The 14739-nt window shown below is 42.0% G+C and overlaps 1 protein-coding gene across 3 annotated transcripts in view; it reads right to left on the reverse strand.

Moving 5' to 3' along the window:
• Positions 1–14739, reverse strand: part of whrna (whirlin a) — a 187763-nt gene that overhangs the window by 47487 nt on the left and 125537 nt on the right. For 2 of the 3 annotated variants that reach the window (XM_030084695.1, XM_030084693.1), the window contains exon 4: positions 9594–9802. The exons of the other annotated variant lie outside the window; for it this stretch is intronic. In XM_030084695.1, the coding sequence (XP_029940555.1) occupies positions 9594–9802 (209 nt within the window). The remainder of the gene's footprint in view (positions 1–9593; positions 9803–14739) is intronic. 3 annotated transcript variants of the gene reach the window in all.

Raw genomic sequence — 14739 nt, forward strand, 5'->3', positions numbered from 1 at the left:
CAGCCAGGCTTTTCAGGAAATTTAAAGCACAGATACCACAATGCATGTCATGGAGGGGAAAAAAAAAAAAACCCACCAACGCTCTCCCTCTCCGGAGAAAATACATGAAAAGATGTTGAAACGTGTCATTTTTCCCGCCCTGTATTCCTGCCGGTGCGAAATGGCTCCAGTCGATGTCTTCACATCCTCCGGCGCCCGCAGAACAGAAAAGCCTCTAAATCCACCAGCAAATGTGACAGCTCAAAGAGCCACCTCAGGGGCCCGAAAAAACAAAGGCCGCCGAATTAAACAGGAGCCTCAGAAATGCCGCAGTCCCACCTGCTGCAGCGCGTGAAAAACATATCAGCCTGTAAAACCTTGTTTTGGGATTTCAATTCAATTAACCCGCCGGACTTCGGAGACCAGATCCGGTTCTCTTTGTTCCTACAGATTTTTAAATGTCTCCTCTCTGGATGGAGCCTTTGTGATGTGGGATAATAGTCAGGCTTAAAGACATTTTATAAAACTCTGAACGTGAACAGCGCTTTAATCTCGCCCACTTCAAATATGCTAATTTTTAGGAATAATACAAGTGACTGAAACTTTACCAAACATATGGAGTCTGAAGTTGACTGCCTGACCCACTATGATGGTCACTGCTTCTTCAATTTATGAACACATGCATGGAGACTGACCTGTGTGAACGAGAGAAAAGGTCAGCGTGTACCTTTGGAACTATTCTGACAGGAATGGGCCAAAAAACATCAGATTATATTTCAAACAGCACTTTTTTTTTTTTTTTTTTTTTTTTTTTATGAAAGCGACCTTTAACCAAAACAATGTCTTTTTTTTCCTCAATAGAAATGTACCTCCATCTAACACTAGAAGAAGCAGCTACATGAAAGTTGCATCAATTTGCTGAGATTTGTGGAAAAACTCCTTCAAGCAACAAGAGGTTTGAGGAATTTCTCTCATTTTACAGCTTGTCTCAAACCTCTGTGACCCCGAATTGGATAGCTAGTCCCCCATTTGGTTTACGCTGAATGACACAGCATAAAGAAATGCATTAAAACTCCATGCATTCCTTGGGGTAGGACAGGTGAATCACTGGATTCAATGCTGCTGATCGTTTTTGTGTGATTTCACTCCATCCATATGCTTATCATGTCTGCCACGAATGGCTTTCCTGACGCCACTTCGCAGCATTTCTATTTGACAGACTGGATCTTACTGGGCTGAACCCAAAGCAGGATTTTCTTGCTTTTGAGCTTGATTTCTACCAAGCTTCAGCTGTTATCACGTTATCATATCGGATCACCTGGATACATTTGAGAATTATTTTTTTCTCTTGATGATGGAAACCTGTCTCAGTAACCTCACACTGTGACGCAACCTCCACCGTACTTGTGTAGAGCACATTTTGGTTTTGAGTCAACGAGTACACGTGATGGAAATGTCTGTATTTTTGCAAAACCAAACAATGAAACCAGTTTTAATGAAACTTTTCAGTGAAAAATCCAGTGAAATGTCAAAAACAGGTCTCTTGTAGTTGTGTTATTACTGTTTTTCATTGGATCCACTTTCACACCAGATTGTCTCCTGACTATGTGTGCTTTACTGGAATTATAAACAGAGGAGTTCACTTACTCTCATTAACAACTTTGATGAATATCTTGTGTGGTATTACAATAACTACTTTGTTTTCATCTGGATTCAAGGACAAGTATGAGTTTATGAAGTTTGGACTGGAGTATAAACCTTGATGCTGTTTTCACTCTGCTTCCAGACGCCTAAACTGTCAGATATTCATGAGATGCCTTTCTTCAAATCAACAGAATGCAGACACAATACACAAGAACAATGGTTACATAAACAGAAAGTCTGTCTTTAGGCCATCTGTCCAGACAACATTTTTCTAAAAAACCTTTCCCTGAATATTCATTGATAAACTGTGGTTTGTCCTCTCTTCGTAACTAAGATTTTAGATGAAATCTGTTTTTTTTTTCATATTCTGGATTAAGATCTTTTGGTTTTAAGGAGCCTTTTTCAAATTGATTCTCTTTGCCTGAAACTCAAATGATGGAGTGATTTAGAAATCTTGAGCTCGGTTGGCAGAAACAGAGTTTTAGGACTCCGCGATCTCCTCAAGACTGAATATGTTTAGTTCGATAACATTATAAGAGCCACCAGCGTTTGATACAGTCAATCATAATGTCTTACTGGCTAAATTAAGTCAATTCAATTTCTCTATATCCACATCCACTTGGTTTAAATCATATCTCTCCAATCGAACTCAGTGTGTGAAAATCCATAACTCAATGTCCAGCTATAAAATCCTTATGTCTGGTGTTCCACAGGGATCAGTCTTAGGCCCAATCCTTTTTAGTCTTTACATCAATGACCTGCCGTCCGCGTGCCAGGGCTGTGAAGTACTCATGTATGCGGACGACACAGTCATTTTTGCAAAAGGTAAAAACCACAGAGAAGCTGCTACACTACTTACAAACACCATGCTCACCGTAAGTGAGTGGCTGAACAACTGCTGCCTACAACTTAACACTACTAAAACAGTTGCTATGTTCTTCGATAAAACAAAAAAAGTATACGAAGAACCTGAAGTGTTATTTGCTGGACAGAGAATACAAATAGTGAAGGAATGCAAATACTTAGGCATCATGATTGACTGTAATCTCACATTTAAAAATCATGTCTCCAAGATCTGTAGAAATGTAAGGTCTGCTTTGGCAAATTTTCGTCATCTTAGAAATCACATGACTACCAAAGCTGCAAAAATGTACATGTTTTCTCTTATTTTATCCCATATAAACTATTGCTTATCCACTTGGTTTACTGCTAACAGGACTACCTTAAAGCCGGTCATGTCTCTATATAAACAAGCTCTCAAAGTCTTGGATAAAAAACCTAGAGCATACCATCACTGCGCTATGTTAAAAAAATACAGACTGTTAAGTTGGGAAAATCTCATTATCTTTAAAAACTGTTCTCTAATGTTTCGGATACGTCAGCGCTCTGCACCGCCTCCGCTTTGTGACTTAATACATTTTCGATCCCCAACGACTGGAACTAGAGGAGCATTCAGAGGTGACTGCAAAATTCCTCTCCTAAGGAGTTCATTTGGACAGTCTGTGTTCTCCTACAAGACAGCTCAAGAGTGGAATAAGATCCCACAAAGCATCAGAGAATCCAGCTCATACATCTCCTTTAAAAACAAACTCAAGAATTGGCTAATTGATAGTCAAAGTTGTGAACATTGAATTCTACAGCCGTTGGTCTTCCTTTTCTCTGATCTTGAGCACTGAATATGACTGTAACCGAATGAATATATGTTCTTTTAAAAATTTATGTACTAATGAGTACATTATTTATATGTTTTTAGCGAGAATGAGCATGAGTTTGGGTCACATAGTATGATACTATGCATATAGCTGTTTATTTTATGTATATTCTGTATTTTTATCGTTGATCTGTATGATATTTTGCACTTTGCATTTGTATAGTGTTTATAATTTTTATCTCTTCCCCACCAGGCACTGGCCTTTTAGTTCTGGCAGGGGGGACAGCCGATGCAAACTAGCCTTTTGGCTAACTCGGGTGCATTTGCATTTATTTTTTATACATAATGTTTATTAATGCGCAGTGTCCCTCCGAAACAAATAAAGGAAATGAATGAATGAAATGAACCAGCAGATACATTTGGAGGTTTATTCAGACTTTATTTAGCCACAAATAGTCTGCTGAGCTGTTTGGGAACTGATTCATTTGATGTACTCTCACATTTTCTTTTAATCCACTTAATTGAAGACGAGCATCCACACTCTGGAGACATCGTCATGGCGACCGCATCAAGAGTACAGCAAAGAGTGTCGTAGAGAGTAAGGAGTATTCTTAAACCCTGAGCATGTATTCATTTATGTCACATGCATTCAGGTTTTTACCACATAGAAATGGAAATAAATACAAGTGACCTCCAGCAAAAGAAATATATAAAGATGGGGTCAAATTGTGGTTAAAAATATACCTTCTTGTCAGACCCGTCGCCAGACATTCGTCTCAGGAGGGGCATATCAAGTGTATGGGGAGGGGCACAAATGTGTGTTCAGCTAGCCTGGCCCCCTCTTGCCCCTGCGTAGACCTGGCCCTGGGTCACTGTATCATTAAAAATCGAAAGCGCTGTCCATGCTGTTAAAATAGCTAATCCACCATTGTGGTGCAGAATATCAGTAGTTCACTCTTTCAAAATGTTTTCAAGGCACTGTCCATGGTGCTGAAATAGCCAACCCACGGATTTGGTAAAGATTATTTGTCAGTCTCGATTCATTGATGAATTCCAATTTGCTGTCCATGGTGCTGAAATACCCAAACCAACCGTTTTGGTCAAGATTAAAAGTGGGTCTCTATTCATTGATGAATTCCAATTGCTGTCCATGCTGCTGATATAGCCAATTGACTGTTATGGTGAAGTTTAACAGTGGGTCGCTGTTTACCAATAAAAATAAGGCGCTGTCCATGGTGCTGAAATACCCAAACCCACCATTTTGGTAAAGATTAATTTTCAGTCTTGATTCATTGATGAATTCCAATTTGCTGTCCATGATGCTGATATAGCCAATTGACTGTTTTGGTAAAGATTAATATTAAGTCACTGTTTACAGATAAATCCAAGGCGCTGTCCATGGTGCTAAAACAGCCCATCCACCATTGTAGTGCAGATTATCAGCCGGTCAGTCTTACATGAAAATTCCAAGGCACTGTCCATTGTGCTGAAATAGCCAATCCAGCATTGTGCTGCAGAGTATCAGTTGGTCACTTTATCGGTAAAAATCCAAGACGCTGTCAATGGTGCTGAAATAGCTGATACACCGTTGTGGTGCAGAAAATCAGTGGGTCGCTCTTTCAAGTTTACTCCAAGGCACTGTCCATGGTGCTGAAATACTGAAACGCAGCGTTTTGGTCAAGATTAACAGTGGGTCTCTAGTCATTGATGAATTCCAATTGCTGTCCATGCTGCTGATATAGCCAATTGACTGTTGTGGTGAAGTTTAACAGTGGGTTGTTGTTTACCAATAAATCCAAGGCGCTGTCCGGTGCTGAAATAGCCAATCCACCATTGACGTGCAGAGTAGCAGTTGGTCACTGCAGACCCATCGCCAGACATTCGTCTCAGTGGGGGCATACCAAGTGTATGGGGAGGCACAAATGTGCGTTCAGCGAGGGGGGGGGGGGGGGCCTTCCACATGTAGCGCCGGAGCGAGGATGGTGCGGTGTGTGCTCGTGCTAATATATTTTGGGGGATTTAGTTTGAGGGGGCACAACATTTATTTGAGGGGGCCAGGCCCCCTCTTGCCCCTGCGTAGACCCGGCCCAGCTTCTTGTAATGATATTAGCCCAAAATGCAATCCAATGATATAGTAAGCTTGGCAGTAAAGCTCATAATGTAATAACTTTACACTAGTGTACTGAGATATTCATATCCATCATCATAATAGCATTTTACCATTAACGTAATACATTGTTATGTTTGATTTTACTGAAGTTGCGTTTAAAAAAAATAAAAATAAAAACTCTCAAAATACTGTATGCAGTCAATAATTTAATAATTTCTTGGATTCTAAAGCTTTTTAACAGGTTTTTTGCAGTTTGCCATTGGGTGGAAAAAAATCTTAGTCATACTCATTGATTGAGGCTACATTTAAAACATTTTTAATTGCTCATTATTTTATCAGAACAGTTTGTAAAGTTTAAATGAGCTCTTTGACTCTTTTAGCCATACAAACTGGATTATTGAGAGACCATATACAATGCTACTGCAAAAACCTTACACTATTTCACCACATTACTGCTAAATTACTATGGTATTGGTGGGGATTAGTACTTACCTTTAGCTACTTGTTGATATCATGTACAAATGCAATTATTTACTGAATGCTATGAACTCTAATTTATTCTACAATATGCAAACAATATGTAAAGGCTTTGAACCAACGCTGCAGTTTGTCTACCCTGCATGTAGTGTGGTGTGAAAAAGTGTTTGTCTTCCTGATTCCTGAATTTGTTTTTTCAGATCATCACATAAATTTAAATATAAGGCAAAGACCATACAAGTTAACACAGAATGTATGGTATTTTTTAAGTTGTTTTTCCATTATTAAGGAAAAAAACATTCTAACCTACATCCCTGTGTGAAAAAGTGATTTCCCCCTAAACCTAATAACCGCTTGATCCTCCCTCAGCAGCAACAATTGCGATCAAGTGTTTGAGATAACTTGTAATGAGTCTTTTAATGCACTGTGGAGGAATTTTGGTCCAGCCATCTTTGCAGAGTTGGTGTGATTCTGCCACAGTGTTGGGTTTTGGAGCATCTCAGTCGGGTTCAGGACAGGACTTTGACTCCAAAGTTGCTGCTGTGTTTTGGATTGTCGCTCAGCTGCAGAACCCAAGTTCACTTCAGCTTGAGGTCATGAACGGATGGCCGGACGTTCTCTCTCAGGATTTATTGATAGACAGCAGAATTCATGGTTCCATTTATCACAACAAGTCTTCCAGGTCCTGAAGCAGCAGAACAGCCCCAGACCACCACATTACCACCATATTTTACTGTTAGTATGATGTTCTTTTGTCTCATCAGTCCACATTTTTTAACACAGGGCCATGTAGGTTAGGATTTTTTCTCCCTTAATATTAAAAAAACCTTAATTTTAAAACTGCATTTTGTGTTTACTGGTGTTGTCTTTCGCTTATATTGAAATATGTTTGATGATCTGAAACACTTGGGTGTGACAAACATGCAAACAAATAAGAAATCAGCGATGGGGGCAAACACTGTGTCACACCACTGTATACTTCCAACAGTCTTGAGTGCATCAGTCACACTTTGATCATGTTTAACATGTACGTCGCTGGTGTGTGAGCCTGAAGCTCTTTAGCATGTAGCACGGCTCGGATATTAAAGACTCTTCAAACTTAGACATAGCTCCTCCTCTCTCGTCTCAACGCTTGCTGGCGTTCCTTACGTCATATAACACCCGATTCCTAATTTCCTCTATGTTTTGGAGCTCATCCTGTTTTCACAGGAGGTGAAACAATTCCTCATTAATCAGTGAAGTGTGAATGAAAAGAAGGACGAAGAATCTTCCAGATTTGATACACCTTACAGTCGTGCCTGCCTCCTCAAACTCAGCTCAGCCTTTTCTCTTCATGTGCTGGCAAAATTGTGAAATTAAATCCTTTACTCTGTGGAAATTATGACCATGTATTTGAGTAGATGTGGTGAAATCAGCTGTTTAAAAGTCTCACAGACACACACACACAGACAGAAAACTCTGGCAGTTGTCTGAGCGATGTCTTCATGTTCTTACAGGGAGACAGCGGAGTGAAACTAATGAAGACTTCAGGAACAACATCCATCTCCGTCTCCGCCTCTGAGCGGTGGAGCTGGTGGAAAACAGGAGCAGTCGTCTCCGGGGAGGCTGCAGCAGACATGCGGTGTGTGTGGATGTAAATACTGAGTACCTGGTTGGGCTCGATGCTCTGTGATACTGATCTGATGAGAACACTGGTCTGCCATTTCCGTCGGCGTTAGCGCGGCTGTATGCGCTCTGTGGAGACGATGGGGTGGAGGACCAGAGGAGCTGGACCAGCAGCAGGCCCGCCATGTGAGCCCAGATGGTTCCAGGTGGAAGAAGAACAGGGTGTTGCTCTCTGCTCCCATTAATCCATCTGGACAGTCTTTGCTCTGCAGCTCGTTTTCTTTCCTAATTTGGATTACCAAAGCTGGCAGCTTTACTTTCCCTGATGTGACACGAACCTAAAGATTTGAAACTTGTGTTTTTACAACATCTCATTACTGTACATTGATTCATCTGATTTCCAAATGGTGCATTGCTGAATTTAGTATTTATATCAGATCACCTTGTAGCTCAGCATTTCTTGCGACTCATATTTCTTGATCGTCTGGTTGCAGTTTTGAGGTGAGGCTTCACAATCTGTTGTGTTTGTCAACAGGAAAGACCTTGGTTTGAGTCTGGGCTTGGATTTCTTTTTGTCTGCAAGATTTGTGGAGATTGTGAAGTTTTTTTTTTTTTTTTGAACATTTCATTTTGATATTTTCCACCAGAAAGTTTCACTGTTTATATTGAAACTGTTTGTTTTATGTGAAAATATTGACCTTTTTATCACATACACTCTGCGCTACAACAAAGAAAATCTTTAAAGTTAAAAATTAAAGGTTATCATAGCCTAGTTCATTGGTTTGGCCCATTCAAGATGAAACTGGACCGTTTGTGGAACCTGAACTAAAACATGTTTGATAATTGTTGCTTCTAAATACAAATAGGTAGACGATATTCATGCCTTTGTGCCTTCAGATTTTTTCTTTCAAATGTAAGTGTTCACTTTGCCACTCCAATACATATGAGTTAATCACAACATTAACCATAGTTAATCTCTATATTTTAGGATTCTGTAATTTCAAATTTGCAGAACATGAATGCACTCCATGGAAACCACAGATCACAGTTCAGACATTAGTGATAAATACAATTTGAAACCGTGATAACTTTAAAAACGCAACATACTGTGTGGCCCTTGTGAAGAATTAGCACGTCTGAAGTAACTTTTGTGAGTCTTTGTCCAATGACTTTGGACTTAATTTTTAAATCACTCAACCTTTCAGTGAATTAGCTCTTTCAATTAGTTGAATTCTCAATTGTAATGTCTCAAAACTTGACAACTCACTGAATCGATCCTTGATTTTCCACTGACTTGACATGAGACTCTTTAAATGACTTACAGCTTGACTTTTCTCTGACCTGATACTGGCACGGTCTCCATGTGCATGACTGGGCTTTTCCAGGTACTTCGGTTTGTTTCCACAGTCAAAAATCATGCATGTGTGTTACCGGCCCATAGGTGAGTATGAGACGGTGTCCGTGATGGACTGGTGGAATCTCCCTGTCTTTTTCTGTATTCCCTCATCTGCATCGAAGAATGATAGATGAAAACAGAAGAGGAATAAACTGTCTTCTGGATCTTCTACTGACAAACGACACGCGTGTCAACGCTTGTCTCTTTCTTTTCAACATAAATTCAGTCCCTCACTGTAAAACATAATGAGCCACCACATTTATTAATGCATAAATCAATTGTACAGGAATGATTATCATTATCGGTAAAGCACAGTCAGCAGTGTCCACTTCTGTTCACAGCTGGTGGCTGACGTCCAAAAAAAAAGACGTATTGTCTGACCTTCACATATTCCAATGCAGGGCCGGGGATAATATGTCAACTGCCATTAATAAAGGTCTTTGGCACATATAGTCAGTTTACCTATGGAGCAAATTGACAATATCCATCATGCAATGCTGTGAGCAACCCGGAGAGGTCAGTCCTGACTTGACTGTGTCGCTGATTTACTTGAACTGCACAGGACTGGGCTGTAAATATATGAGATGAATACAAAATTGCAAACCCTAACACACTTAAATGAATGGGAGTATGTAAAGCCAATGACCACTGCAGAATGAGAAGAAACCGTCTGTCCTTTTGTTAATAAATGATGTGAAAGGTTTTAAAAGTTTCACGACGGTGGAACTCACCCTGCCACGCTGCTGTTGGCAGAGCTCTCGGCGATCTGCGAGCTGGCGATCCACTTGGTCTCGCCCACCACCGTCCTGGCGTGCGGCAGCCGGCCCACGTCCTTCACCGTCATCATCAGGTGCCGCGACGACTTCAGGACCCGGACGGCCTCGTCGTGCGGGATGCTCAGGAAGCTGCGGCCGTTCACCTCCAGGATCTGGTCGCCGACCTGCAGGGAGGGGAGCGGACAAAGAGGCGCACCGGGGGGGACTGAGCAAGGCGAGGACGGGTCGGGCAGAGGCTGTGGCATGCACAGGTTCAGACAGAGGTCATGTCACGGACAGAGGTGGTGGAAGACAGTGGACAGATTAGAGTGTTTGCTCTGAGGTTTCATCTCTGGTTGAGCAGCCAAAGTAATCACACAGGGAATAAAGTAGTTTCTACTCACTGCCTGGAACTGTTTAATATGTCATCGACAAGGTTTTTATATGTCATTCTGAATTCTAACAGAGGGCTCACCCTGGAGGCAGAGAGAGAATGATAGTGTCCATGCTAAACACCACCTTGAAACACAGCCTTCATCTCCTTTAATGCCACCCTCGTCAGTGCTGAGCGAGGGTGAAGCACCACCTCACTCTCAGAGCACCTCTTGATCTGTACGTCTGCCTTGCTTGGAATAATCTCACTACAGTCCATCATATATACTGACGCCTGTCAATGTGGAGAACACAACCACCGACAAACAATGCAAACCAGCTGGAATGTAAAAACATATGGAACAGTGTGTGACATGGAAATGAATACAGGATGCAACAACATGCAAATACTTTTTTGTGTGTAGTCCATTTTTTTGTGCATAGTTGACATATAAAAAGCTTTAGTAGCCACACAGTAGGCTACTCAATCGTCTTCCGACCAGCAAATAAGCAAATAACCCTGCCAAACCATCGAAGAGCCCCGCTGGCCCCACCACAGTCACCACCCCAACCGAAAGTACGAACCCCACCAAATGCATTTTGAAATGTTCCATCTGAGCATCATAATGCTCGCATTAGAGAGTCATGCTTTTAGAATATGTGCAAAAGAAGATCGGGCAATTTTATGTTGCGGTGAAAAAAGCATATCACCGATCTCTCACAGTTGTGCATCTGTGCTTTATTCATCAGTTCATGGAAAGTAGTACCAGGCAGGTTACCCTGGACCAATCACCAGTTCAGAACAGTCACATTCACACATACAAGGCAGGCATACAACCTGACATTGAACCATGAAACCCAAGCGTGCACAGGGAGGCGCTGCAAACTCCAGATGTGGCTGTTCTCTATAACCATGATTCCCAATCTTTTTCTTGGGGGATCCGCCCTTTCCCATTCTGGAATGAGTTCCTTTTCTCCGATTATAAACTCTTTGGGTTTGCTTGCCATCTCCCAGTGTTTGGTGAACTGGAGCCACTTCAGGCTGCACAGCTTCTCAGTGCAAACCGTCGACTCAGCTCTGATTCTGTCCATTGCTTCCATGAAGACACATTCTGTGTAACTCTCTTGGTAATCCCTCTCCTGGTCTTTTTACAGATTCACCTTTCTTTTTACCTTCACCTTTTCATCTCCCTGTATACTGCACACATGATGTTCATGCCTAATGTCCTAACAATTTTTTACCATTTTTAATTTTTTTTTTTCAAATAAAACAATCCCCACTAATGATCAAACACTTAAACGTAGTATGTAAATTAATTAAAACTTGACTAATCTAGATACATACAAAAAATTAATCATTACATAAGGGGGCTTTGTGACTCCAAGTGTGACTCAGAGCTACCAAATTTTTGTTTTCCTGTCTGTACCATCATTTCTTCTTTAAATAAGATAAAAAACAAAAAGCTTGCTTTATCATCTTCAAATAGTTAATACAGACTGGTGTAATTTGCACATCAGTTTTGTTTGCTATGGAACTTAGAACTGCCCAAAACTGATAGGCGATCAACGTATAGATCAAGCGCCAACCTCCGTTCATAAAACATGAAGATAATGCAGAAGTGCAAAAAAGCTGTAATTCTGGAGAGATTCCAGCAGGGGGCGATGATGCTGGTTTCAAAAAGAGCCCAGGTCTTATTGGAACCCATTCAAAAATGCCAATTTTCAGAGTGCACATAAACATATAAACCGCCCGGTTTCAGAACATGTTCTGGAGCTTACTGGAGCGCTCAGTATGTAACCAAGTCTCTGAACACCTGCGGAACAACAACCTACTTGACCCATTTCAGTCAGGCTTCAGATGCGACCACTCCACCGAGACTGCACTCCTTTCAGTCACAGAATCTCTGCGGCTGGCAAGAGCTGCTGGTCAGTCCTCTGTCCTCCTGCTGCTGGACTTGTCTGCTGCCTTTGACACCGTGAACCATCAAATCCTCCTCTCCTCACTCTCTGACCTTGGCATCTCAGGTTCCGTCCTGTTGTGGTTCAAGTCCTACCTCACAGGCAGATCTTTCAGAGTTTCATGGCGAGGGGAGGTGTCAAGGTCACATGGCCTATCGACAGGGGTCCCTCAGGGGTCGGTGCTTGGCCCCTTACTCTTCTCTCTGTACACCACTTCACTTGGTGCAGTGATTCGCTCCCATGGCTTCTCCTACCACTGTTATGCTGACGACACTCAGCTCTTCCTCTCTTTCCCACCTGATGACACCACAGTCTCAGCTCGAATATCAGCATGTCTGGCTGATATCTCCACCTGGATGAAGGAACGCCACCTTCAGCTAAATCTGTCTAAGACTGAACTCATGGTCTTTCCAGCTTGTCCATCTGTCCAGCCTCAGATCAGTGTCCAACTTCACTCGAGCCTACTTGTGCCCACAAACTCAGCCAGAAACCTGGGTGTCATGATTGATGACCAGCTGACCTTTAAGGTTCACGTGGCCTCAGTTTCTCGGTCTTGTCGTTATGCCCTCTACAACATCAGGAAGATCAGACCCTTCCTGACCCAACAGGCCACACAGCTTCTCGTTCAGGCTCTCGTGATATCATGCATTGACTACTGCAACTCTCTTCTGGCGGGTCTCCCTGCGTGCACAGTCAAACCTCTACAGATGATCCAGAATGCAGCAGCACGTCTGGTCTTCAACCAGCCCAAAAGAGCTCATGTCACTCCTCTGTTCATCTCCCTTCATTGGCTTCCAGTTGCAGCCAGGATCAATTTCAAATCTCTCCTCCTGGCTTACAAAACGCTTACAAGAACGGCTCCGGCCTACCTGGACTCCCTGATCCAGGTCTACTCTCCTTCACGCCCTCTTCGCTCTGCATGTGAGAGACGTCTGGTGCTTCCAGCCCAGCACGGCTCTAAATCTCTTGCCAGACTCTTCTCCTCTGTTGTTCCCAAATGGTGGAACGAACTACCTAACTCGGTGCGTTCCGCCGAGTCTCTTTTTACTTTCAAAAGACAATTGAAGACTCAATTGTTCAGAGAACACCTAGGGTCTTAATCCGACCACATGTTCGGGGAAGAATAGATCAGGTGTTCTAAAACCCAGCACTTATGTAACACTGACTAAGTTGACACACACAAAAAAAAAAAAAAAAAAAAAAAAAAAAAAAGGGGGGGGGGGGGGGTAGTGGCTCCTCTTCTGCAACTTGATGGCAACTCCCTTGACCAATCGCACTTGAAGCAATTGATGCATTTACTAATGGTTTCTTTCTTTCTTATGTCTATATTCTTGCTTGTGTTGTACGTCGCTCTGGACAAAAGCGTCTGCTAAATGAAATTGTAGAATTGTAGAATTGTAGAATGTTCTGGTCTCCATCACTAGTTTCTATAACCGTGCTGGCTTCACCAGACTCTGATTTTCACATAAATCATCTGTTGATTTTATATTACGAGTTAAAGTTTTGCATAAATCACCCTATCACAGCGCCTCCTCTGTCCACGTGATGCGGTCACGTGACGGGCGGGACCAATCACATTTACATCCGGTTTCAAATATTCAATGTGGAGACGTCCTGCTGGACTCGGTAAAGTCTTCAGAATGGCGGTTGGGAACTCTATGGGTGACGTCACGGAAGGTCTATCCATTTATATACAATCTATGGTATAGATACAAAATTTACAAGAAGTCAAAACGTCAAGATATCAAGCTACAATAGACACAAAGTATATTTATTCTCCTAAATGTGAGAGAGCGCTCTCCTCTGTGGAACAGAATAAATCTCATGAGATAATTCAGTCTTATTACTTTCCACTGCTTTTAACTTTATCTGTCACCATAACTGTGATAAATTAGTTACAGGGGATTCGCTCAACACAAATAAAAAAAACAAAACAGTTATTGGGCTTGTAAATTACTTAGTGTTGCATTTAGGCTTGATATATTGTTAGCATTAAAAAACATTGCAGAATGTCACTTTTTTTATCATTTTATTTTATTCCTGTGACACTCAGCCAGCTGTCCCTCGAGATCTTTTCAAAGAGCGGCGGCTAATGTGAGCTGGTGACTAAACACTCTTAGAGCCACATACATTTTCACTTTCCTGGGAGTTTTCCAATGATCTTGGGTCACCCTAAAAGCGTATCTGTCACCCCTAATGCACAGCGGCTCCTCTCAGGCACATCGGAGGACACTCTCCACATGAAGCTCCACCTCCGCCGTGATCATTTTCAGCTTGGGCCGTCTGACTGCAAATGAAAGACGCAGAATTCAAACTGCACTCTCAGAAAGAAATCAATCCAGTGTAGCGCAGCGGCGAGAATGCAGCCTGACGCCAAAGCAAACACTTTTCATCTAAGCCATCAGGCTGAGCTGAAGCTTTTGGGGACGAGAGGCAGATTCACACAGATTACAAGCTGTTTGTTCCAGCTGTTTGTGTTTTGAAAAAAGAAAAGACTCCAAAAGGAGTCAACTATCTGCTTCTCATTGGCTTTCTGTGGCGTGTTTGACGAGCCCAGAGCTCAGTTTGCTGTGAGCGTAGCTGGGGTTTATCTAAGTTTCTGACGCAGAGTGAATGCACACATTGTTAAAGTGTACACAAAAGGAGAGGACGTGCAAACATCTTCAGATAGTATCTCTGCTGCAGTTCATTCTTCTGAGAGGCACGTTGAAAGTCTGGAGCATTATTTTTAATCACACTGAGTGACGGAGAAGTTAGGACCCTGAATCTCAAGCATCAAACCAAACCAAGA

The sequence above is a fragment of the Salarias fasciatus genome (assembly GCF_902148845.1).
Source record: "Salarias fasciatus chromosome 7 unlocalized genomic scaffold, fSalaFa1.1 super_scaffold_4, whole genome shotgun sequence".
In the NCBI taxonomy this organism is placed as follows: domain Eukaryota; kingdom Metazoa; phylum Chordata; class Actinopteri; order Blenniiformes; family Blenniidae; genus Salarias; species Salarias fasciatus.